At 32.3% G+C, this 25,856-nt stretch overlaps 3 protein-coding genes across 4 annotated transcripts; 1 reads left to right on the top strand and 2 right to left on the bottom strand.

Annotated features, from left to right (window-relative positions):
• Positions 1-895: 895 nt before the first annotated feature.
• LOC107906047 (probable GTP diphosphokinase RSH2, chloroplastic) lies at positions 896-4,868 on the bottom strand. 2 transcript variants are annotated; one of them, XM_016832891.2, is made up of 7 exons: positions 4,568-4,734; positions 3,413-4,259; positions 3,134-3,319; positions 2,098-2,558; positions 1,810-1,968; positions 1,372-1,723; positions 896-1,255 (listed from the first exon to the last, which is right to left on the bottom strand). In XM_016832891.2, the coding sequence occupies exons 2-7, from the start codon at positions 4,085-4,087 to the stop codon at positions 947-949; spliced, it is 2,142 nt and encodes a 713-aa protein (XP_016688380.2). In that variant the 5' UTR covers positions 4,088-4,259; positions 4,568-4,734; the 3' UTR covers positions 896-946. The 2 variants fall into 2 exon arrangements, with proteins under 2 accessions (XP_016688380.2, XP_040949723.1); XM_041093789.1 differs by having other exon boundaries at positions 896-1,290; positions 3,413-4,868.
• Positions 4,869-19,327: 14,459 nt separating this feature from the next.
• LOC107906049 (putative receptor-like protein kinase At1g72540) lies at positions 19,328-21,588 on the top strand. The gene is made up of 5 exons (XM_016832892.2): positions 19,328-19,875; positions 19,978-20,113; positions 20,225-20,361; positions 20,455-20,578; positions 20,657-21,588. The coding sequence occupies exons 1-5, from the start codon at positions 19,495-19,497 to the stop codon at positions 21,220-21,222; spliced, it is 1,344 nt and encodes a 447-aa protein (XP_016688381.1). The 5' UTR covers positions 19,328-19,494; the 3' UTR covers positions 21,223-21,588.
• A 2,614-nt stretch (positions 21,589-24,202) lies between these two features.
• On the bottom strand, positions 24,203-24,932 carry LOC107903212 (uncharacterized). The gene has a single exon (XM_016829254.2). It carries the CDS (start codon positions 24,875-24,877, stop codon positions 24,392-24,394), a length of 486 nt encoding a protein of 161 aa, XP_016684743.1. The 5' UTR covers positions 24,878-24,932; the 3' UTR covers positions 24,203-24,391.
• Between the last annotated feature and the right edge of the window lie 924 nt (positions 24,933-25,856).

The following is a 25,856-nucleotide window of genomic DNA, read 5'->3' as shown; positions in this document are numbered from 1 at the left end:
ATCCATTCACGTTGGTGGTCATCTAGGTGCAGTTACCTTTTCTGGCTGGAACAGTGCTATATGAATATGATGGAACTCTTTTTGAACCAGAATGGTTGGCTAGAGTGGGTTGGTAGCTCAATAACTAGTTTGATTATTAACCATGTTAGTTTTGATGTTATTGAAAGCTGAAACTACACTTTGGTTTTGCTATGCTAAGAATTTACTTTTTCAAAATTTAAAAGCTTGAGCAATACTGCTGCTGAGATGATTGATAATAATCTTGGCTTGTTTGGTGGATGGAACAAATAGCAAGTACTAACTCTATTTCGTTTGGTAATTTGGTTAGCCTTCAAGTTAGTCAATAGAGTGGTTAAGCCTCTAAAGGTAGCCAATGACTGTAAATTTGAAGAAGAAAAGCTTTTCAGGATTGGGGGAGTTTGCTTTTAAATTAGTTTTAGCATCCCACTTTTAAATCTTTTAATACCAACGAGGGTCAAATATTAGCAAGGATGAGCTGGTGTGTTGAGAAAAGAGTAGATTATCTTTTGTTGATGACAACTATAAGTAACCCAGTCATCCGGTTTTATTCTTTGCCCCATTGCTTCTCTGGACATGATACGGCTGTTGTTTAATTTATTATTAAGTTGTTAATAACACTTGATGGAGGAGTCATGGTCATCAGGTGTCAATGACATGACGCCTAATTCATGTTTTAACATCACTGCCCCACTAACTCATTTTAAGTTTTCACATTAGAACACCTAATTCAGGTTTTAACAGCAAATCTATTCTGGGATTGCATAGATGGAGGACAGGATTGAGAAATCAATTGTTATAATTCGTTGTTGAAACCAGTTAGCAAATGTTTCCAGTAACTTGGTCCATATTATTTATCATTTATGCACAACGGGGGAAAAAAACCCTTTCTTCTTTTTGCATTTATAAAGAAACAATCAAAACAGGGTCAAGTTCTTGAGGCAATCATACTACTAGCCGAAGTGCCGGCACTGGAAACAGGGAGACCACTATTATACATGCGTTGGATCTCTTCCCTATACTCTGTCAAAGACTTGTCAGGAATGGCTGGTGTTAACTCCACCACATCACCCATCTTCAGCCTGCATGTAGGATCGTTTACTGGCTCATGGTTCAGCCTTGGCCTCAATTCTTCCTTCACGGTAAACCCGAATGGAGACCGTCTTGAGTTCCCCAGCCCAGCTCTTTCCAGCAAATCCATCATTGTTGAGTCTGCAGGAAACTCTTGCACCGACATCTGCAAATTGGTGGTGCAAGACTTGTCATTTCTTTCTGGCACAGGTTCATCTCCCATGTTTACATTTAAGTGCGTGGCAAAAGACCCTGCCAACATGAAAGTTTATAGAAACATACCTTGTCATTTTCAATCATGATAACAAAGACAGGTCCATCGTCACAGCAGTGAGGCTTATAAGAAAATGGGCAATCATCCGAATGAGTAGGAAATGAGCAGTGAGGTTTGAAGGAATCATTATAGGCAATTGAAGAATGGTCCTTGTTCATTGTTTCACAGTGCCAAGTTACAACCCACCGAGCCCACTGAACCATCTGAAGTACAAATGAAGAGTGCTTGCAGTCACCCTCCTTATATCTCCAATGAGCTGCAAAGCCAAACTCAGCTTGCAAATGCATCTCCTTTGTTCGAATTTGAACTTCAAGTGGAACTGTGCCATCACCCATCACTACTGTGTGCAAGGACTGATACCTGCAGATTAAGATGGTGTTAGAAGGAACTTCTGCATTATAGATTTCATCTAAGAACAATTCCAGGGCATATAAGCTATAACACACCCATTAAATTTAGGGCGAGTTATATAGTCCTTCAGCTTTCCAGGTACTTCAGACCACAACTGATGAACTACTCTCAGTGCCTTGTAACAGTCATCCACATTTTCAACAATAACACGTAGTCCGCAGATATCGTGGATCTCATCCATGGTCAACTTTTTCCTGCAAAAACAAAATAGTCTTATACAACCATAAAGATAGTCTCCATGTTCCTCTGACTTCTTTGGGTGTTCATGCTTGTACAGTAAGATAGATAGATATACATAGTGAGAGAGAGAGACGAGAACATACTTCAACATCTTTGAATAAATGCTATATAAACTTTTATGTCGTCCAGAGATAACAAGATAAGGAATTTCTTCATCCCTGAGCACTCTCTCGAGTTTCTCTATAGCAGAAGTAATCAATGCCTCGTCAAAGAAGTCCACAACCCTGGAGGACAGCTCTTTGTGCTGATCTGGATCGAGATGCTTGAAGCATAGATTCTCTAGTTGCTCCTTCCAATTAGAGATTCCTAAACGATTGGCTAAAGGTGCAAATATTTCCAAAGTCTCCTTAGCAAACCTTTGTTGCTTGAGCAAAGGCAAAGCATCTAGCGTCATCATGTTATGCAACCGATCTGCCAATTTAATGAGAACAGCTCTTGCATCCGCCATGGCAAGGAACATGGTGTGCATCCGATCTGCTTCAGCAGTCCTGCTAGCAGTATTGTTTTCTCGTGCTAGCTTACTCAGTTGGCTAAGCTTGGAGACCTATGTGAATGTCATAATAGAAAAAGTAGAAGCTTATAATATCAAAGCTTTACTCAAAAGAATGTTGACTGAAATACGCAAGAAAATTACAAGGAACTTAAAATAACCAAGCTGCAGAGATGAGTATGCTGCCTATAATGTTCTAGATTGGAGAAGCTCATACTTATACCTAGATATTTTTACTTTTAACTAGGAAGCTAAGAACAAACTAAAAGATGAGAATCCAGTGTTAATTGAATTACTGAGAAGTAATAAGAACAACATATGCTACAACCACTACCCAAAAGCCGAGTCAGTTCAACAGCATCCACAATTATTCATTCATGGCAACCATAAAGCTATAGATATTTGCCCATTCAAATATGGTAATAGACTAATCAATCATATGAATGTCCTATGATAAAAGAAATTAATTAAATATGGCATCACAAATAATCTTTCATTCCTGTACCACCAGATTACCAATTGAATATACCAAAAATTTCACTGCCAGACAAACCAATCCTAACAGTAAAAAGCATTTTGGTTAGTATAAACATGAGTAACGCATTACACAATGGAAATTCATGTCTCACCCCTTCAACTAAATCAGCAACAGCGGCACCAAATGTCCTACAGATATACTCATAGCTCAAAAACGAGTCATCAACGGTGTCATGCAAAAGCCCTGCAGCAACTACATCAGAATTGGCACCAATGGAGGCCAACAACACTGCAGTTTCCACACAATGTTGCAAATAAGGATCACCACTTGCGCGCATCTACAAGACAAACAACTTCATATCACCTTTCAGACAATCTGAAAACAACAGAAAGTCAGGATCAAGAATAAAGTTTGGTTTCTTTGTTTGTACCTGCCCTCTATGCGCCTTCTCCGCTTCATAAAATGCCTTCACTACCAGATCTTCACAGAAGATTTTGTGCCTCATTTGTGCACCTAAAAGCAACTCCGAATTCCCTTCCTCTGCGAAATTATCCTCCATAGTAAACGGTAATTCATCGGCAATACTTTGCGCCTCAAAACTAGTGGAATCATAATCAATGCAAGAACCTAAAGCACCCCTAATGAATCCATTGAACAACCCATTAGTTCCACTACGGAACGAGCCCTGAAAATTCCCATCTCCACCCTTTTCGCGCGCACTTCTCATAGGAGGGCTGCTGCTACTACACAAAACAGGGCCCTGAAACACCGATACCGGGCTCTGATTGGTTTTAAAAGAAGAAGCGCCGAATTTACTGGTTGAATAACAAAATGAACAGCTTAAGTCCTTCAACTCTTCCCCTCTATAGGACCCTAAATCCTCTCCACCGCTGGAAAAGCTTGATTTTACCGAATGTGAGGAGAAGAGGCAGGATAGGCCACCGAGAATGGGTCTCTGGGACGACGTCGAAGCCGCCGTAGAGGGAGTTGAAGATGAAGATCTTGAATTCAAGTCGAAATCACAGGAATTAATGTTGATATGGTGTGGCGTAGAGCATACGCTGCCCGGTGGACTCGCGTAAAGAGCTATTGTTGAAACCGCCATGGCCCAGGTACAAGCAGATCGTCTCCAAAATAAATGTTCTGCTTTGTTTTCTAAATCAAACCCCGATCTTTCACTCCAGGGAAACAATGGTTTTCTCAGAGACCAAACAAACCCACTAGTTTTCTCGAGAAAATAATCAAACCGAGAAATTTTATCTGGACCCAAAAAATTTCTGCAATGAAAAAATTAAATTTTAATTTCCCCTTAAGAAAACAGTAAATTTCTCTAAAAAAAGCCCAACAATTATCCCAGCACAAGGGTTTTTCTACTGACAAAAACCAGTTAATTTTATTAAAAGAGACCCAATTGAATCTCAAGTCAGAACTAAAAGGCAAAGAAATTTCTTTAATTCTAGGGTAAATCTATATATAAAATATATACAGAGAAACCCCAGAGAATCAAGATGAATAATTTGATTGAAAATCACAAATTTTGAAGCTACAGTATTTACAAATACATATAGTCAAATTGACTACGTACAATTTACAAATTAGGAAAATATCACAATTTTTTTTTCCTTTTTTTATAAAACGAAACAGTCAAAGACGCTTGAGATTGTTGAAATGAAGGCTTGAAAGAGAGAGCTTTCGATTCTTCTCCTTTGAAATTTCCTTTGAGGCGCTCTTTTTTCTTTTTTTCTTTTTTTCTTAGTCCCTCTCCGCAGTTTCTTATTATAGAAAATTGATTTGCGGCCGGGGGAAGTAACAGTTAAATTACAAATGTATCCTTGCCAATTAACGGAATTAACTGAATGGGGACAATGTGACAAGTCCCACTGTCCATGTTAAACTATATTTCTCGTTTTGGACAATCTAATGTTCTGGATTTTGGTTAATTAGGAAATTAATAGAAGTGTAGAATTTTATAAAACAAAAAGGCTTAAATGTACATTTGGTCCCTGAAATTTATATTTTCTCCTTAATTGGTATTTATCATTGTTTTATCACAATCCAAAAGTGTCAGGTGTCCCTATCATTAATGGTGTTGTAAAAGAGTACAAGTTTAGCTGATGGAATGAAAATCCAAATATTAAGTTGAAAAAAAACCATAAATACTATCTTAAAAAAAATGCAAAATTCAAGTAGTTAAAGAAAATAAGAACATGTGATGATCGTTTATATCTTAAAAATTTATATCAACTTCTTGTACAAATATCTGTAGTTATTGATTAAGGATTAAGGATTGCTTTTTTTTATTTTGTTTTTTATTATTTATTGTATTGTTTTTACTAAATAATTTAATATTTATATAAACTTTTTGTACAAACATTAAAGATAAGATTATATGTCTGTATGTATGTACAACCTTGCACTTTGTTCTTATCCCTTTGATATTGTTTTTAATCATGATTGAATTAAATTATTATATACTTTAAAGGGCAATGGCATTGGGGCTCAAAGTCAAGTGTTATTGCTTTGCAAGAAAGTGAAACAGCAAACCCCATGATTGTACTTGCTTTTGAATGTCTACAACAGCGTCGACTGTCCCATGACATAAAAAAATATCTTAAAGAAAATATAAAAAAAATTTAAATCTATATATTAAATTCTCGTTAATTAAAATAATCAATCAAAAATTTTCTCTAATTTTTTTAACTAATCACGTTAATTGTTAAAATAAACTGATGAACCAATCAAATAGTAACATGTGACAGTTTATGATTTAATATAATATATTTTTATAAAAATATTAAAAATTTAAAAAATAAACATTAAAAATAATATTAACATTTTTATTTATAAAACTTTTAACAAAAATACAAAATTCTAATAATTTTTAAAAAAAATTAATAAATCTTATTTACCATATTTAATTTTTTTTAAAAAGCATTAGAATTCTTAAAAAATATTAAAATTTTAAAAATATCAAACTTGATATAAACTTATAAATATTATAAAAAATCATAAAAACTTGAACTGGACCGATTAGCCCGAAATCGGTAAGGGTACCAATTCGACCGGTAAACTTGGAACTGGGCGTTGAACCAATTTTTTTTAAATATTTTTATCAAATAAATATTTCATTATCTAACTATTAGCATATGTTAGAATGAAATATTCTAACCAGGATTTTCAGAACTGGATCGGCGGTCGAACCGATTAGGCCATCATTTTGCTAGTTTGACTAATCTGTCCAATTCAATTAAATAAAACATTAAAAATATTTTAAAAAATCGATTCAACCGTCCCGTTCCCAGATCAACTAGCCTAATGGCTTTCTCCGGACCGATACCCTTGTTGATTTTTGCCCAATTGATACAACCGATTCATTCGATCCAGTTCAAGTTTTTATGATTTTTTTTATAATTTTTATAAGTGTATATCAATTTTGATACCTTTGTATAATTTTTATGATTTTTATAGAATTATAATATGTTTTTATAAATTTTTAAACAATTTAAATATATTTTATTAATTTTATCAAAAAAATTATAATTTATTATTTTTATAATAATTATAAGTTTATATCAATATTAATTTTGTAAATATTTAATAAATTTCTTTTTTTCTATTTTTTTATGATTTTTTATATTTTATGAGAAACATATTAGATTAAACTAAAAACGGTCACATATCAGCATCTGATTAATCCGTCAATTTATTTTAACAGTAAATATAGTCAATGACATAAACCGTCAACAAAAAAGTTTAATTAATTGTTTTAATTAACGACAAAGGTTTAATCGAGCACAAATTTAATACAAATATTTAATTAATTTTTTTACATTTTCTTACATATAAACCTTCTTTTTTTATATTTCTTATATCACCTATCCAATTTGGTTAGGAAGTTGTAAACATATTTTTAGAATCAATTAATGTATTATTTTTGGAATATAGAGGAATTAAAAGTAAAGATAAAGGAAAAATGAAGACAAAGTTATTGTGAAACCGTAGTGATTTATTATTCACGTATCCAAACTTTATATAGATAAAAGAAAACAACTACGAACTAAAAAAATATGAGTCACTATTAATAAATATTCAAAAATAGTGGAACAAATCAATAAAAATATTAACCAAATTACCAACAACCCAACGTTCCCAAACCATCAATCAAACCCACATACAACCTTAACAATTATTTATTATAGTAGTGCAATGGATTTTGTTATATTGTCACTATGTGAACAGAACTTTTGGCTGAATTATTTGAAGTGTTCAATTATCAGACTAATGCATGTGAGCTTTAATTGAAATGGTTTTTACATTTATTTTAATTTAAATTTTTATTTACTTCAATATAATTTGTAATGGCAACTGTACTTTTTCTTGTAACCTCAGAATAGATTTTTAGTTGATATTTTATCATAATAAAAAAATACATTTATTATTTTTAAAATCACCTCGATTAAAACGATAGCGTAAACTCCTTTTTTCATATAAAATAAAATAAAGCGTGGATAAATATTTTATTTATCAATTGTGAATTTCTTTTATTTCCTTAATTAACATTTAAAAAGAAAAATTATGAAAATTTTCTTAAATTTCATGACCAGATATAATTAAAAAAATTAACTATATAAAAAGAAGGGGGATACTCATCACATTTTCAACTATGAAAAGTCAAAAAATTATTTATTTGAAATAAATAAACAACACAGGATTGTTTCTTAATCTTACTTATAAAACAAATTTTTAATATATCAAAATAATAATTCATAAATGGTAAAATACCCATAAATGTGAGCACAATGCTAAAGCACATTGCACTTTCAAAAGAGTGTAGATATGAACCTTGAAGACTATAATGTTGAGATGAATAGTCAGAAACTCCATACATGAATTATAAAACGGACATAGAAAATACTCAAAAAATTTATACATTGAGAATATTTTCTTATCATTTATTTTATTAAAACATATAGGCTAAAATAATTATATTTATTAACAACTTCATGAACATAATTTATAACAAGTCAATCTATGTAATCTAATACTTATATTTAAATATTTTATTAAATTAGTGTCACTCTTAACCGAATCACAAATTAAATTAGGAGATTACAAAATATTATTTCTTTAAATTATAATTAAAATTATTATATTGATACTTTTTATTTGTTCATACTTTTATATCATTTTTAAATAAAAAAATTAAAAATTAAAAATAATTCAATAATATCAGAATTCATTATTACTCTACCTATATTTGTTATATAATAAGATTTAAAATAAGTTTTTTAACATAAATTACATTTTTTAACCTCACGAAGACAAAATCTAATTTCTTTAGCACAGGTTATTTATATTAAAAGGTTTGAAGATATTGGCTTCATGGCAAGTAGCAAGTAGCATGGTAATTATTTTAAATTTTAAAATTTTTTGTTATAATTTATTGTATAAATATTTTTAAAAAATTCAAGCTAAGTCACTTGTAGTGTAAAAGTCGATGTAAATATTAACAGCCGCAACAGTTAAACACATAAATGTGATCGAATTATTCAAATTTAAGTGATTATTGTATCTCTTTTTAAATTATGAAATTAACTGTGGATTGTATTAAAAAATAAATTTTATATATTAGATTAAATATTAAATTAATTTTTATGTTAATAATTTCATTTATTTTTATTATTATAAATTTATCACTGTATGTTAGTTAGTAAGAGGTACGCATGATATTTGATTATTCCATCAGTTATGTTAATTTTTAACGACATAAATGAATGAATATTTTTACAGAAAAAATAATTTTACTCTTTAATCGAACATATAAAAATTAAGTTACTCATTTTCTAAATAGAAGAGATAAAATAAAATTTAATTCCTATTATAAAGATTTTCATGATACTTTTATCAAAATATTTTAATGAGTTAAAACCCTATTTTCAAGCTATTTGACTTAATCAAGGAAAATAAAAATATATAATTGATGATTTTCTAGAAAGGGCAGAATGGGAAATCAACAGTGAAGTGTTTTGGTTGTGATGAATTCTTTGAACAAACTCAAGTCCACGATAAGGACTTCGCAGCTTCCCACACACGATTTCCTCCGCATTCTTCTTCCTTTTATTAAAATTTTGGCTAAAACATTGTATTGTGATATTGAGAATTGGTTGGCCGCGCGTGGCGAGTCACCAGCAGCTGGCGTGTCCTCATAGTCAGTTTACGCGGCTGGCACGTGTTGTTTATGCATAAGGTAGGTTGGGGCACGGTCACATCTGTGACTGTCTGCTTTGTCCACGTGTCGTCTCGTGTGTCGGTTCAATTCCGTGAATTTAGGGAGTTCCGTCCAATATCTGGATCTCGTGAAATAAATGTATAAATATATATTTTAGAGCAATCACGAATGTAACAGAAGATGATGCACCCGAAATATTCGATAATGATTATGGTTACAATTAGATGAATAACCCAATGTTTGACCCCAAAAGGGAAAACTTGCTTTTATCTTTGAATAGATTTGGTGCTGAGATATAAAAGTTCAAAACTTGGTTGTGTTTTAAAAATTTTAAATGTAAAGACAAGGTTAGATTTGTAAATTGAGTGGGTGGTTTTAATTTTCGATGGATTAATCTAATTTGGGTTTAGAGCTTTTACTATGGTATTTAATTAGCTTTTATCATGGTGATTTTAATTACCTTCCATGTTTCCTTAACTTCCAAAGGAGCACTTTGCGCGCATATCGTTTAGGAAAACAAACCACTTTACGGTAGTTTGTAATTTATAAATAAAAAAATGTTAAATTCTGTTATTAGTCCCTGAGAATATTGTGAATATAAATCCTTGTAATTTATTTTACCAAGTTTTAGTTCTTACACTTTTTTAAATTTCAAAATTTTAATTATCACTAAATGATAACTATTGAATTCATTAAGTTCTGCTATTTTAAATATTTGATGCGGTAAACATATTATTATATCTCTATTATCATGTCGACTTATTATTTTCACGTATTACTCACTAAAAGTTCAATCAATGAATTAATAATTATCATTTAAGTTAAGTTTGAAATTTCAAATTTTGAAAAATATAGAGACTTAGAAGGATCTAATTGGAGAATACAGACTAAATCTTTGGCTGTACACATAATGCATGCCAAGTGATTGAAATTAATTTCTACTATTCAGGTTAGGACTAAATTTTCAAAATATACAAGAACTAAAATTGATAAAATTAAAATATAAGAACTAAATCCATAACTTTCATAGAATATAGAGTAACACAAAAATTGTACCATTAGTTTTTAAAAAAGAAAGAAAGAAAGAAAACATCGTTGGAATAAGTTGTATGTAATGTGGATATCTGGAATGTGTATGTTGGGTCAAACAAAAGTAGTTAAACGCCGCGAAGAAATGTGATACAAGCAGGAGTTACTTGTGAAACACCAACACTCTTGGGTTTGTTTGGGATCTCCCTGGATTGGGTGTCAAACAACATAAGCCGACCCTCCATGAAAATCAGCTTCAAAATCCCAACTACATTTTCAGTTTGTGTTTAGTAAACCCTCCTATTAATTGCTGATTTCAACTCATTTTCATCATTTACAATTTTATTCATCACCTCAAGGATTGGACGTTTTAAAGTTGTAGTATGATGAGCCCCTGTAAAATGATATGCTCCTAGGGGAGATCTAAATGGATGGTCTTAACGCCTTTTTATTAGCTATCCAAAATATTGAATTAATTGAAAAATATTTTTTTATTAATTTAGTACTTTTGTTAATTTAAGATAAAAATTATTTAATAAAATATAATAAGTAGCATTTAATAAATAACATGTTCAGTTTAATTTATAAAATTGTATTTTAACATTCTCAAAATTTTATAATTTTACTTTATTCTTGAGAAAAAAGTCCTTTTAACTTTTAGGATATTTTTCAATCATTCAAAATATTATTTAAGTGACATATATTATATTTCACTTTAATTTAATTAATCTTTTTATTGTAAAATGTTTGACATAAATTAAATTATGCCAATTCAGTCATTGAATCAACCATAAATTTGGATTCTACAGGTGTCAAAATACACTTAATTATCAAGTTTAAAGGCAAAAAATTATATTATCCTTTAAATATTAGTGAGCTGACTAGGGAGTTAGTAACAGTTAACAGTTAGTAGTAGCTAGAGTTCACTTTAGTCAGTCATGTTAGTTGAAGGTTTGTTAGTTCTGTTAGCTAGTCATTTATATAAACACAATCATTTTCCATTGTACATATGATTTTTGAGTTGGAAATAATAGGTTCATTGTTTTCTTTGTTAATATGGTTTCTTTGCTTCATTTCTCTGTTAGTAATTTTACTAGTTCTTCTGTTTTCGATTATGGTATTAGAGCTATAGCATAATAGCCAATCGAGTCCTGTTATGCATTGTTTACGTTGATTGATTAGTGCTGTTAGATTCTGAATTTTTTGTACGTGTTCAGATTGGTGTTTTAGGAGATCTGGTTCAATGGCAGTTGTAACTGATACGAGCCAAAATAATGAACTTTCTATAAATTGAAATGATCTTGGTGATCATACGAAAAGGAGCTTCAATGGACAGCCTTCTTTTCAACCAGGTACAAGGGTGTTGCCTCCTTTTCAACCATGTATAACGATGTCTTCTCAGAATGTTAATGAATCTCCTTCCTTTAATTCATTTTCATGTCTTCTTTTTCGTCGACTTCTTTGGTTCACCAGTTCCCAAAGCATGAGATTGTAAAGTTGAATTAGGATAATTATGTCCTATGGAATCATCAAGTTAAATTGATAGTTGAGGGGGATAAATTGCTTGCTTCCTGGTTATCATCTACTGTTAATGATGATATATTACCTCATTTGATTGGTACCAATACTGCTTGCTGTGTGGAATGCTAGAAGTAGAATGTTTGTTGCTCGTTCTTGCACCGAGATATCAAGTTTAAGGCATTCTAAATTAAGGGTAGTCAATCTGTTAAAGAATGTTTGGCTAAGATTAACCTGATTGCTGATATATTAAATGCATCAAGGGGTACAGTGTCTGAGTAGGAACATGAGAGTGTTGTTCTTGCGAGACTGTCAGTTGAATTTGAGTCTATACTTGTTGTTGCTTCTTTTAATCGTGAAAGTTTAACTCTAGATTTACAGATGTTAATTGATTGTGAAAATAGACAAAAAGAATTTGCCTTGAGTAGTTCCTTTCATGATATCTGGTTTAGCATTTGTCTGGTGTTAAGTCATCAAAGGGCCTGCTAGATTCCTCCTCTCAACAAGATTATTCTTACGAAGATCATGCTCATTTTCGACAGTCAGATGGTTAACAGGTGAGAGGTGGTAAGAGCTCTTATAGGGATTGTGCACGTGGTCGATATGGCTACAATAGGTCACGGTGTCAACTTTTTGGGAAGATTGGGCATCTTGTCATTAAGTGTTATTATCGTTTTGATGATACCTTTTAGGGCCAGTATTCCACTAATTCACAACATTCTAATGGTGAGCATCTTAAAGGGTATCCAAATCAATCTATGCAGGTCAATCATTGTCTCCAGTTTCTTCCCTATGTTTTCTCCTTCACCTACCGGTGTAAATGCTCATGTTGGTTGTTCATTACCTATGTTTGCTCCTTCTCCTAGTGAATTTCCAGCTTCTCTAATGATGCAACATGCTACTTCATATTTTAACGTTTTGAAGGATCACCTAGGGCTGGTCAGTCTCAACAAGTACAATATATTCTTCAGCCTTTGTCTCACTTTTCATCAGGTTTTGCTTCACAATCACAGATGTCTACTGCTATGCCTCATCAACCTTATGGTGATTCTATACCATATAAGAGTTGGCATCCAGAATCTAGTGCTACAAATCATGTCACTAATGATTTTCATAATCTTGACACTGGAATGATTTATATAGGTAAAGAAAAACTCTTTATAGGAAAGGGTTCAAGTGTCTCTGTTACTCATGTGGGTAATGTTTTGTTGTCTTCTACTGATAAAGTTCTAAAGTTGTGTCATGTGCTTCATGTACCTAGTATTAAGAAAAATCTACTCTATGTCTCTTAGTTTGCTCGTGATAATAACGTATTTTTTTAATTACATCCTTCTTATTGCTTTGTAAAGGATATCAAGACAAAGATGGTTCTGTTGGAAGGGCACGTACATAACAAATTGTACAAGTTTGATCCAGTTCGAGTTATTAAGGTTTCCTCATCTGCTGGTGGTTCTGGTTATGAAATGCGTTGTAAAAATAGAGTACCGAATAATGTTGAGCTAAGTCATACAAGTAACTTTTCTATGTCTTCTACTTTGATGTTTGATTTGAAGCATAACAGACTTGGACATCCATCTACTAAGGTGCTTCAAGCTGCTCTTAAGAATTGCAATATTGTTGTACCTGACAATCATAATGCTATTAGTGTTTGTTCAACCTGCCAACAAGGAAAATCGTATAAACTTCCTTTTCCAACTTCTAGTACGGTATACGATGCCCCTCTTCAATTAGTTGTGTCAGATTTGTGGGGTCCTAGTTTAGTGGCATTTGATGGCTATTGGCACTATGTAGCATTTTTAGTAGACATTTGGTCATATATGTTAAGGAAGAAGTCTGAAGTTGTTGATTACTTTAGTAAATTCCAAAAACTTGTTGAAACACAATTTGGAACAAAAATAAAGGCTTTTCAAAGGGAATGGGGTCGTAGCAGATGGCAATACATTGACTGTTGAAGATGAGAAACTCTATCGCAGCATAGTTGGGGCATTACAATACATTGTTATCATTCGACCAAAAATTGCTTTTTCAGCGAACAAGCTTTGCCAATTCATCCAAAATGGCAAACATAATTTTTCTGTTGACTACGAGATTGTCTGGGTGTTGTTTCTTTATCCACCTTAGCAGTAGCTCATAACATTAAGGCCTCTCACCACATACAAGATCAGGCCAGTGGGTGAATATTATTGAACTGACTAGGATGCCTTAGTGGTAATTAGAGATCAGTTTAATCAGTTATGTTAGTTGAAGTCACCTATATAAAAACAATCACTTTCCATTGTACATATGATTTTTGAGTGGAAAATAATAGGTTTATTGTCTTCTTTGTTAATACTGTTTCTTTGCTTCATTTCCCTGTTAGTAATTTTACTAATTCTTCTGTTTTCGATCATAAAATAGTAATCACAAATATATATATTATTTAAGACTTTTTCAGTCGCATGTGATTTAATCTAATACTATATAATCACCTTTACCGATCAAATTACATTTTTTTTTAAATTCCTTAAAATAAATTAAACTTTGGAATTTGACAAGTTTGAAACTGTTAGATAACTTTTTTCTACTTTTTACTGTTCAAACTTAATTAAGGTAAATTGGATGGTTGAATGAATTAGTCATCGTCAAAGTATAAAGTATCATGATTGAGCACAGGTTTCTGGTCTAAGCAACTAAGTATGTTTCGCATTTTGTGGGTTCATGACATGGACGACTAACATTAAATAACATACTTCACATAATTAAGAAAACCATTATAATCTATCTGTTCCTACGTCTGAAATGTCCTATAATTAATATGTCGGTATATTACTTAATATTATCTAAAGTAAAATTCTTTCTCATCTGCAATGATGTGTGTTTTCTTCATTATTATTCTTTTAATGAAATATTTCTTACTTTCATTGTTCAAAAATTCACATGTCAAATATCATTTAGTAAAAATATACCTTTTTTTAGTTTTTTCCTTCATTTAGTGCACCTTTCAAAGATTTTGGTAATCCAAAAAATAAAATTTATTAAAAAAGATGTAAACGATTATCTTGTGTGTGTTTTTTTGCCAGCAATTATATATCTTGTTTATTTATTAGATGTTTGAAATAAAATCATGATTCCCTTATTATTATTTTTTTGATTATTTTGAATGATTTTAGAAAAAGTTTGTAAATATTTATATATTGGTTCGTCAACCAAGATTTGTTGAATTTCATTACAAAATTCAGGTTTACCGTTTGCTCCATAGTCGTGATTTTTGTCTAAGACTCTACAATCCAAGACTTGCCTTTTTTTTTTTCTAAACATATAAAGTTTAGAATTTAATTCATTTTTAATACATTATTCTCATTTAATAAATGTTAAAATTATTTTTAACAATGATAACTAGAGATACATAAAAAAAAGTTATTGGATCGAGATGCAATAGAGAAAACAAGGATGAAGCTAGAAAATATTTTTAGCGGTTAAAATTAAATTGTAATTTTTACGATAGTAAAAATATAATTTCACTTTTTTAATAGTTTATATCTTTATAATTTCTAAAGAATTATATTAAAATTTTATCATTTTTAGGGGGACAAAAATACAATTTTACTTTTACTTATTTAAAATTTTAAAACTTTTAAAAAACTTAAATAGAAAATTTTTCAGTTTTAAGGGAGCCCAACCCTCGATAAGAATAAAGTTTTTGTTTTTGTTTATAAAGTTTGGCCCTCCTTTGCTAATTACTACTATTACATTTCAAGGTTGTTAAAATTAATTCAATTAAATAGATATTAAAAACATTCAATTTTAACATATTATATAACATAAATTTAAAAATATTTACGCAATTTAGTTTAGAAAATTTTATTTCTAAAATGGCACCAAATTTACTACTTTATCTCAACTTCTCTGTTACAATATAGTCCAAATGTATAAAAATTTTGAGGTTCCAAGAAAAAAACGTCAAGTTTGACTCTTTATATAAATATAGATTTATCTTTTCTTTTGGGTCAAATTTTATCCCCTCTTTACAACACTTCTTCTTTCTCTTTTTTCTAACCATTAACTACCATTAATTTTGTAACTACCTATATTAGTTTTCACTTTTTCATAAATATATTAGGTACAATATGAGGAACTACTTTGGATGGTGATTTGTACGGGTTGAAATTATACTTTTGCAAAAAAAAATTTATGGGATATAGGTTATTTTTTAGTAGAATTATTTATGGTCGAAAGGTTCATTCGAAATTTAAGATTGTTTGACAAAAAATTAGGCCTAAATAAGTTTGGGCAAAAAAATTAGGTATGTTCAAAACATGGATCAGGCTTGGGTTTGAACATTAAAGGCATGAACCTAACCTGACCCGACCTATTTTTGTAAGTTGTAATGTTTTAGATTATGTTATTTTATATATTATATAATTTATAATACATAAAAAATTAAATCTATAATGTAAACATTAAAAATGTTAAAATGACTATATAAAATTTCAATAAATAAAAAAATAAATCATTAAATATTAAATTAAAAATAATATAAATATATTTTAATTTTTTTAAAAATATGAACAATCCTAAAATGAGTTTGGGTTAACTATTTACAAATATGGGTAGACTTGAACAAAATTTTAGGCCCATTTTTTCGGGTTGAGTCAAGCTTGGGCAAGCATAAAGTACATTGATATCATGCCTAGGCTTAACCCTGCCCATTATCACCTCTATCTCCAAGGTTTCTCCCTTTACCTTGATGTTGACAAGTATTTATTAAAGTTAAATCACATTTTGGAGCTTGAACTTGGCATCTCTTCCCACATTGGGGCTTCAATTTTTTATAAAGGAAAATTGTCAAATTCAAGCCCCAAACAATGATTTAACCCTATTTATTAAGGAAAGATGGTTGGGCATGGGTCTCTTCCATTGAATTCTCTACTTCGTGAGTGTCGTGATAGGGCTATGGATATCAACCTAGGGCACAGCTGGAGTCAACCTAAAAGGATTAAACGAGATGCATGTTGGATGAAATGGATTGGCAAATGTTGTAAGAAAATCTTTCCGATATATCTTTTGTGAATTGCGTGGGCCATGCTTAGGCAAGGTTATAAGGTCGAGCTTTTCTCATGAAGTCATGGTGAGGTTCGTCTTGTTGGGTTTTTATAGTGATAAAATGTTTTAGGGTATGCTTAGTTGGGTGAAAAGTGGAGGGATGGGAGAACGGAGTGAAAAAGAAGATAGAAAATAAAATTTGAGTGTACTTAGTAGGAAAGAAAAGTTAGAAAAAATAAAATAATAGAGATGGTCATTTTCCATATTAATGCATAAAAACCCGTCCTTCTAAATTTGAATGATAAAAGGACAAAAATACAAAAAATGAGTGAGAGGTGTAAGTTTTAAATTATGTATTTTTCAAATATTTTATTTTATTCCCTTTCATTTTTCAATTTATCAAGCAATTGAGAGAAATAAAATTAATTCATCTTCTGTTTTCTTTTTTTTATATTTTCTTCCAAGCATACCTATAGAAAGAAAAAATATATTTCCTATCTTTCAACTCTACCAAACTAAATCTTAATGAAGAGATAGAAGGAGAGGATATAACACAACTTTAATATTAATAATTTTCCATCCACGCATATGCCCTATTTTAGTATAATTTTGATTTTGATTTTGATTTTTATGTACACTTATAATTAGAGATATTAAAACAAATTAGCTTTATAACATTAGCCAGCAAACAACTTGTTTAGTGACAATAGCTTGTATCAATTGTACAGGTTTTAAGCTCATTGACAACTTGTGTAAAATCTGTATGTCGTTGTTTCGGTAAAAAAGAAGATAAGAAAGAAAAAAGGGTCATGGAATCATTGGGTATATTGTGATTTCATCAAGTGACCTAACCAAAATTATGAATTCAGAGTCAACAAAGTACAGACCCAACAATTAAAATATATTGATGTCAATAATAGAAACATTTGGTAAATTTTGCGTTGCTGGACTGTAATTTGCAGATATTTTGGAGCTACTCACAAAATCCATTTCAATGACTCAGTTACGCGCACCCCCCCAAAGTTTGGCCATATTTAAATTTGTTGCTTAATAACATAGAAATAACAAAAAGGTAAAAGTTACAAGACAAAAGGCAGAGTCAATGGTCATTCCCTTAGTGCCATAGTCTCCCCTTGTGAAAATAGCAAAAGCGTGGTCCGCTAGATTGATACTTCTTATCCTTGCAGTTGTGAACAATTCAATATTCAACCAAATGTTTCACCGAAAAAGATAGAGAGTTAGGAGACTTTTCTCACCCAAGATATTTGGTAGTATAGAGGAACTGGTGGTAGTGGTGATGATCTCCATTTATATATTGTCAAGTCACGGTGTTGAAATGCATATTAGCCATAAGTCGATGAGCTAGGTATTCAAAATAAATAAATAAATAAATGGTGAGGACTTTGAATAGTATCTTCTAAAACCTGACCAATTATCAGCAATTTGAGAAACAAACAATGGAGAAGGTGAAAACTTGCCAGAATTAACGAAGTTGATGAGCTTCACTGTAAACGCAGTTTCAAGTTTCAACCCTCTTGAAAGCAAGGCATTTGCCGTTCTTCAGGGTGGCAAGAAGCAGGAGAGGTTATAATATAATATATTACACAGCCAACTAATAACCTGGTTTTTGGAACTGCGGTCTTGGTTTAAATATGCCACTAAAGCCGTATGTTTTGGAATTAGATAGAGTTATTGTATCAAAATTACAAGCTGCTTGTTGACGGTTTTCTTAGAATACTCCAAGTGTTTAGGTAAATTATTAGGTGGTTGATCAAGACGTGTATGTATGTATTTGTTTAATTTATAAACAAATTGTAGGAAAATGTTGGAGTCTTCCCTAACATTTGATATATCAGTTAATTAATATAAACCATAATTATATCAAAACTTTGGGAAAACCCTCAGGTTTTGATGTTTACCCTGTTTTCATATTTCTACTTCAGTTTCAATAGCTGTGGTTTGGGTATAAGAAAGTCCAAATGGCAGAGATTATGGGGCAAATGGTTGAGTGTGAAAACAGACCCAGCATGCTCAAAGAATGGCTCATTTTTTTGGCTTATGAAAAGTGGAGCTTCCATGTTCCGACTTATATGCCCCACACTCCCACCCACACAAGGGACACATGAAAGTGCAGGGAAGAGCCAATAGCCAGGCGCCCACATAGGCAAATAGTACGCACTTTTTATAATATTGGGATTATACCCCAACTGTTCACAATCATCAGCTTGTCCAGATTACAGCCCTCCAAGAAACCTGTTATGAAACTGCATATAACCTCAAATTCATGCATGTGCCACAAAGGAAAAAAATTGATGACATAACGCTTCTGTTTCTAATAATATGAAACCCACCCAAAACCTTTTCTGCTGATAAATTATAGTGTTCTTTTCTGCCAAGTCTTCGAGGCTGCAGGGCCCAAAGTCAATCTACTTTCTGGTCAGTTTTGGGACTCTGATTTTCAGATTTCATTATTTAAATGCAACTTCATTATCCATGAGCTATATAGGAGAGAATACTAAGAAATTTTGGGATCAAAGAAGAGGTGTTGGTTACTGTCTGCTCATCCATCTTTTAATTAAAGCACATATCTTATATTATTATTATTATTATTATTATTATTATTATTCTTTCCTATCCTGCTCAGCCTTATTTAAACACCCTTTGAGCTTCAACTGGAAGCCCAACACACACCAAAAGAAACCATTCTATTAAAAATGATCCTCAAAAGGTACTTGTCATGGAAAAATATCCTCCCCAATTGCATCAAACCCCAGGTGCCATCCTCAGGGCAAAAAGTTCATCCTTCCAAACGAAGTCCTAGCCAAAGGCTATCTCTCTCTGATATTAGCCACTTTGGCTCTCCGTTGTCACTAAACGATCTGTCGAATTCTCTTATAAGCCTTCATGTGTTTACCCTCAAGGAGCTGGAACTGGTAACTCACAAGTTCTCCAAGAGTAATTTTCTGGGTGAGGGTGGGTTTGGACCTGTTTACAAGGGGTTCATTGATGACAATCTTAGGCCTGGCTTGAAGGCTCAATCTGTTGCTGTGAAGGTCCTTGATTTGGATGGCACACAGGGACACAAAGAATGGCTGGTGAGCATTTATATGTTTCTATTTCAATGCTGTTCCTAATGTAAGTTGAGTTGCAGATAGTAAAATATGATCAGTAATTCTGAATTTTCTTTTTCCCCACAGGCTGAAGTTATTCTCCTGGGGCAATTAAAGCATCCCCACCTGGTGAACTTAATTGGATATTGCTATGAAGATGACCACAGGCTTCTGGTATATGAATACATGGAACGTGGCAGCTTGGAAAACCAACTATTTAAAAGTTCGTTTTGCTCTTCCCTTTTCAAAATTTGCAGTCAGCTTTCTAACATTGGAATCAATATAATCTTGTACTCAGAACTGATAAATTGTATAATTCTTGCCATTTATGCAGGATATGGACCACCATTGCCTTGGCTAACAAGACTGAAAATTGCTGTTGGAACTGCAAAAGGACTAGCTTTCCTCCATGAAGAAGAGAAGCCGGTCATTTACCGGGATTTCAAAACTTCAAACATCTTATTAGACTCGGTAAAAATACACCCCTTGGCCCTCCCTTAATAGATTATAATCATTAAAGACTAAAGGAGAAACTGAGATGATTATGGTTTGCTTCATTGTCAGGCTTACAAAGCGAAGGTTTCTGATTTTGGACTGGCAACTGACGGTCCAGCAGAAGAAGAAACCCATGTTACGACTTGCGTCATGGGCACCGAAGGCTACGCTGCCCCTGAATATGTATCGACAGGTACTTCAACAGTTCTACTGACATTAGTCTTGATTTCATAATTGTTTATATGAATTAATGTGGTTGCTGATTTTCCAGGGCATTTGACGACCATGAGCGATGTGTTCAGCTTTGGAGTGGTACTCCTAGAGCTGCTGACAGGGAGACGATCCGTGGACAAGACCCGACCAAGTCGAGAGAAGAACCTTGTGGAATGGGCACGGCCTCTTTTGAAGGACCCTCATAAACTCCACGGAATAATGGACCCAAGAATTGAAGGACAGTATTCAACCGAGGGGGCTAGGAAGGCTGCTGCATTAGCTTATCAGTGCCTTAGCAGCCACCCCAAATCCAGACCAACCATGCGCAATGTGGTCAAAGGATTACAGCCTCTCCTTCACTTAACAGACATCCCAATTGGCCCCTTCGTTTACATAGCCCCAACTCAAGACAACAAGGAGCCAACTGTTCAGAAAATTGAAGAAATATACGAGAAGCAATTCGATGAGGTAAAAATCGAAAAAAAGGAAGACAAAAGCCGAATTCCGCGCCGAAAAGGTCGTAAGCATAGACGTCGGGTTAAACCATCAAGGTCTCGAGCTATGTACTCAGACACTGACTTGTATAGATCTCTAGGGTCTAGTTTGTATTCTACCAAGCACTAGATACACGCAGGCTAAATAACCCATACTTTCAATCACACTGTACATTAAGGTTTTGGTTCTCTTTTCCCTCCCTTCCTTTTAGTGTTTCATCAGTCAGGAAATCAGAGGGAACATACAAGTTTACATTTTTTTGTTTGTTGTTAGATTTATTGTCACGTTTTTGCCATAGGATCCTGATCCAGGCTTTTCTCCAGCAGTTTGTTCTTCATCCCCTGTACCAGAAACATCGATTAGCCCAAATTGTTGGCCAAGGATAAGGTTTGACGATAGATTATGTATCTGTGTACGATTCACGTATAAGCTAAATATACGATGTTGTAAAATTTTCCACAATAACTATTTCAGGGTTTGTAACCAAATTCTCACTTTCCCTCTGAAACTTCTTGAAATTACTTGAATGCAATTCCTTTGTGTTTTCTTGGGAGCTAGTTAATTAGTGCAAACATACTTAAAACTCTTGTGAATTGTATGTTAAATCTTCATTGGCTTCTGCTGTGGAATTGTAAATGGTCAAATGTACAATCCCACCAACCCCATCCTCAGCCTCAGCCTCAGCCTCAGCCTCAGCCTCTAGCCAAATGCATCGCACAAGTTTTTCATCATTTCTTCATCCTGGTTCAAAAAGTTCGGCGAACAGAAGAAATTATAGTTCACTTTTAAATTCTTGATGGCTAATAATTCTTTGTAAAACAGGAATTTACCGGCATCCAGTAGAAAATAAGACAATGAACAAGCATGAGTTTCATGACTGGCCGGTTGTTATCCACCATTCGTATGAAATCAATTTATGGACAGGTTACCGATAACTTATTCTTAAATCGGTACATAAAAAATAAATATGATTTTTTTTCGCATTTTTTGTCTAGCTTTGCATCATTGTAACTTGAGGAAACTCGTTAACGTCAATATTGTTCGAAGAAAAATATATTCTGCTAAATTGTATTGCGACATTTAATTTGCTAAATCATGTAGATTCTTTGTTAGGCTTATAATGTGATTAAATTCTATTATTTGATCACCAGATAGAGACAGAAGCAACTATTGTGGATGACACAATGAGGATAAGAAAACAATGGTTGCCTGGGCTTAACACTTAGGGTGGGTTTAGATGGGAGATGCGTTTACTTGCGGTTAATGTGAAAACAGATGTGGCTGTAAGATTAGATACTGTAGTGTGAGATAAAAAGTAAATTAAATGCACCGCACTCGATCGCCCATCTAAATCCAACCTTAATTTCCTGTTGAGGAGGAGGTCAGTATTTCAAGTAAGCCCAAATTAGAAGCCGATGCTACAAAGCGTAGAGCAGCAGTGCAAAGATTCACATAGAGCATATAATATAAGTGAAACAAATATTTGAGCATTCACCGACAAAACAAAGTAATCTAAGCAAATTCTGACTCGGCTGCCTTTTTCCATATATATGGCTGGTTCACCTACTCTTGTGGTTACTCTATATAAAAATCAGAATCTTCAAATTTTAAAAGGAATTTTTAATTTTTATATAGAATCAAGACTGATAAAAAGAATAAAAATTAAGGATTAAATTTATTATTATATCAATTAAAAAATAGTCAAATGATAAAAAAAAGTAATTTGAAAAATATTAATTATCAAATAATTATTTTTTTAAAATTAAGTGACCAAAATGAAAATTTATATATAAATAACTATTGATGTAGTTTACTTTTTCTTTAAATACCTTATTGTATAGTAAGTATATGTTTATGGATTGTATAAGAAATTCATGGATTTTTCTTTTTAAATTTAACTGCTGTATAATGTATTGCACAAATATAGGTTTAGTATATTATTTCAATATGCTTACATTAATAAAATATAATAAAATATATAAAGTAGTCTTAATTGTTCTTCGTGTGGTTTCATATCATCACCAAATGAATTATTAACCGTCAATATTCATACTTTGATATTTTAAGGATTTTATAATATTTAAAACTTAGATTATAAAGTTTTAATTCTTTATAAAAAGAAAGTGGGGTTAAACTGGATTTCGAAAAGATACTAAAATATACACGTGACAACTAATAATGGAAACAAGGCTAAGATAATGAGGCAATTGAGCAGAATGTTGAGGCTAGCTAGCTAGCTGTATATATTGAGTTTATATTCATTGAACCATCCTCAGTGGGATCTGATTTGGAGATAGTTCTATATTTTGTTTTCCTTGGACAAAATCATAAACATCAACATGATGGTCAGTACTCCATGTGACCAATATATTGTTTAATGAATATTTAAAAGATATATATATCAGCACATGATCATAAAAAGGCATGGCACTGTCTTGATCAAGAAGAATTCAAGGAAGGAATCCATCCATCATGCTGCCTCCAACACTGTCCTCTACGAAATCGTATGAATGTCGGCTTTCACTTGTTATTGTGAAAGTTTTGCTGCTCTAATATTGAATTCCTTTAGAAAATGATGTTCAGTTTTTCACCCTACTAGCAGAGTAATAAATGCAATTAAAGACATTAGGGTTGCGATAAGAAGACGGTATCATATATTTAATAAACAAAGTAAAAAAAACAATTGCTAAATACCAATGGTGTTTCCCCCGGACGTAGACGTAATGAATATATGTTTATAAGTTGTCAAGTAATTCTCCATGCCTTGGAATTAGTTGTCAAGTCAAATACTGTTTAAGTTGTATAAGGAAAGCAAAAGGATCCTTAGAATCCTATCAGTACTAACAAAACAGCCAATGCATTGAATTCGTGGGTTTCCACCGTGAAAACAGCCCTGCTTTTAAGCTTTCTTCACTAATCAGTCACTGTAAAGGCGATATTTTATATATCAACAATAAAATGAACTTGTTAACGTATATTGCACTCATAAGTCCTATCAAACCCATTCATAGCTTGGCAGGCCTTGGAAAGCTATCAACTCTCTTACCCCTGCTTGTTTACTATTAAATTAATTACCAGTAAAAAAGTAACATTTTCTGGAAAAGCAATGGAAAGTAAAACACGTAAAAGCGAAATTATTTTATCTAAAATAAACATCATCGTCACTGTCTTCTATAGAGTTTGATAACATGAGATGAGGCTGCGAAAGATCAGAAAGAAAGTTGGGAAAAAAGAGAGTAAAATAACCCCCAAAAGAGGGGGGGGAAGTAGTAGATGAGGAAATTAAATACTAAAATGTTCAAAAGAACAAGGGTCGAGGACGATCTGAGGCAGTAGCGGAAGGGACGGTGGCGAAGGAAACACCCATAACCGGGATAGCGAAAGTGGACTCCATAAACATTCTTTGCTGTAAAGCCTCCACGGTTGAACCTGCTTCAACAATATCCTTGATCAAATCTCTGTAATATTTCTTGATCTTCCTCAACATGCAAGCATATCGCAGCTTCAGCCACCTTAGCCTCATTTTCTTCAAAACCCTGGCTATGGAAAGCCCTCGCCGTGGTTTCTTCCCACCGAGTCGAACTGTGGGTAACTTGTTGTGATGCCTCAGGCGTAGAAAGAAAATCCTCCGCCGTGCCTGGCATTGGAATGCGGTGGCTAAATGGGTCTGAGAGGGAGGTTTGGTGGTTTTATTCTGATCGACAGCCATGTTGGTGGAAGGTTGTGGAAATAGAGAAGAGAAGAACATTGAGAGATATGAGACGAGAGAAAAAGAGTCGACCATATGCAGACAAAAGCATCTCAACCTGGCCTCCTGCTTGAGTTACTATTCACGATTTGCGTCATCATTTTTTTAACCTTTTTACGTTACATTATAATAATATATATTTAACATAATATTTGGGTATGAAAATTTAGTTACGAGAGCTTGAATTGATTACAATTAAATCTATTTATTTTAAATATTTTTATGATGCATCAAATCTGATTTAGCATCATACATGATGCTTATGCATCAAATCGTTTTCAAGGATTAATTGTTATCTCAAAATTTATTGGATTAGATTAATTGGCAAAATCGATTAGAATATTAATTCAAAAAATAATATCACATCAGTTAATTGTAAATTGATAAAGATTGGTTTAATTAATTAAATCGGCTTTTTAACACATATATTATAAATTTTTAATATTTTTTAATCAAATTAATTGAATTGATCCAACCAATAAACTAATAATCTAATTCATTCAATCATCAGTTTAGTTCTAAAAACATTAGTTTAAACGAGTGATTGAAGTAGTATGAGAGAAATCTAAGAGCAAGTTGATGCTTATGATTTTTCTTTATGTTTTCTTCTTTTGTGGCTGGCCATATAGGGTGCGGTGCGGTACGTTTAGCTTACTTTCTGTCTCATGCTACAATATTTAATTTCACCGCCACCACTATTTTTATACTAACCACAGGTAAACGCATCGCCTATCCAAACTCAGCCATAGTTTGTTAGTTTTTATTTGTAAAGACCACCTTTTTGTCATGGCCTTTTCCGTTAAAAGAATCATCATCTTTGTGGACTTAATTAAATGGCATAATTTCAATTTAATCTCTCAAAGCAATTAATTATTTAATCTAAGTTATTTAACTTTATGGTTAGTGAAAAATATCATATTTGTTCCCTTAAAAAAATTAACAATTCAATTTAAAGTTTTTTTTAAATAAAAATATTTAATTGTGCTTTCTAAATTTTTATATCCTAAAAATTTAA

This window comes from Gossypium hirsutum, chromosome D05 (genome assembly GCF_007990345.1).
Source record: "Gossypium hirsutum isolate 1008001.06 chromosome D05, Gossypium_hirsutum_v2.1, whole genome shotgun sequence".
NCBI classification, from domain to species: domain Eukaryota; kingdom Viridiplantae; phylum Streptophyta; class Magnoliopsida; order Malvales; family Malvaceae; genus Gossypium; species Gossypium hirsutum.
Note: the sequence above shows the minus strand (reverse complement) of the source record. Positions and strands in the feature narration are given on the sequence as shown.

What these genes read in the sequence shown, in the direction of transcription:
- LOC107906047 (XM_016832891.2), bottom strand. Translation starts at nt 4,087, where the DNA reads ATGGCGGTTTCAACAATAGCTCTTTACGCGAGTCCACCGGGCAGCGTA. An exon ending in TTGCTGATTTAGTTGAAGGG is followed by an intron (nt 2,559 to 3,133) that starts GTGAGACATGAA and finishes ACATTCACATAG; the next exon opens with GTCTCCAAGCTTAGCCAACT. An exon ending in TCATGATTGAAAATGACAAG is followed by an intron (nt 1,256 to 1,371) that starts GTATGTTTCTAT and finishes ACCAATTTGCAG; the next exon opens with ATGTCGGTGCAAGAGTTTCC.
- LOC107906049 (XM_016832892.2), top strand. Translation starts at nt 19,495, where the DNA reads ATGATCCTCAAAAGGTACTTGTCATGGAAAAATATCCTCCCCAATTGC. An exon ending in GGAAAACCAACTATTTAAAA is followed by an intron (nt 20,114 to 20,224) that starts GTTCGTTTTGCT and finishes CCATTTATGCAG; the next exon opens with GATATGGACCACCATTGCCT. An exon ending in CAAACATCTTATTAGACTCG is followed by an intron (nt 20,362 to 20,454) that starts GTAAAAATACAC and finishes CTTCATTGTCAG; the next exon opens with GCTTACAAAGCGAAGGTTTC.
- LOC107903212 (XM_016829254.2), bottom strand. Translation starts at nt 24,877, where the DNA reads ATGGTCGACTCTTTTTCTCTCGTCTCATATCTCTCAATGTTCTTCTCT.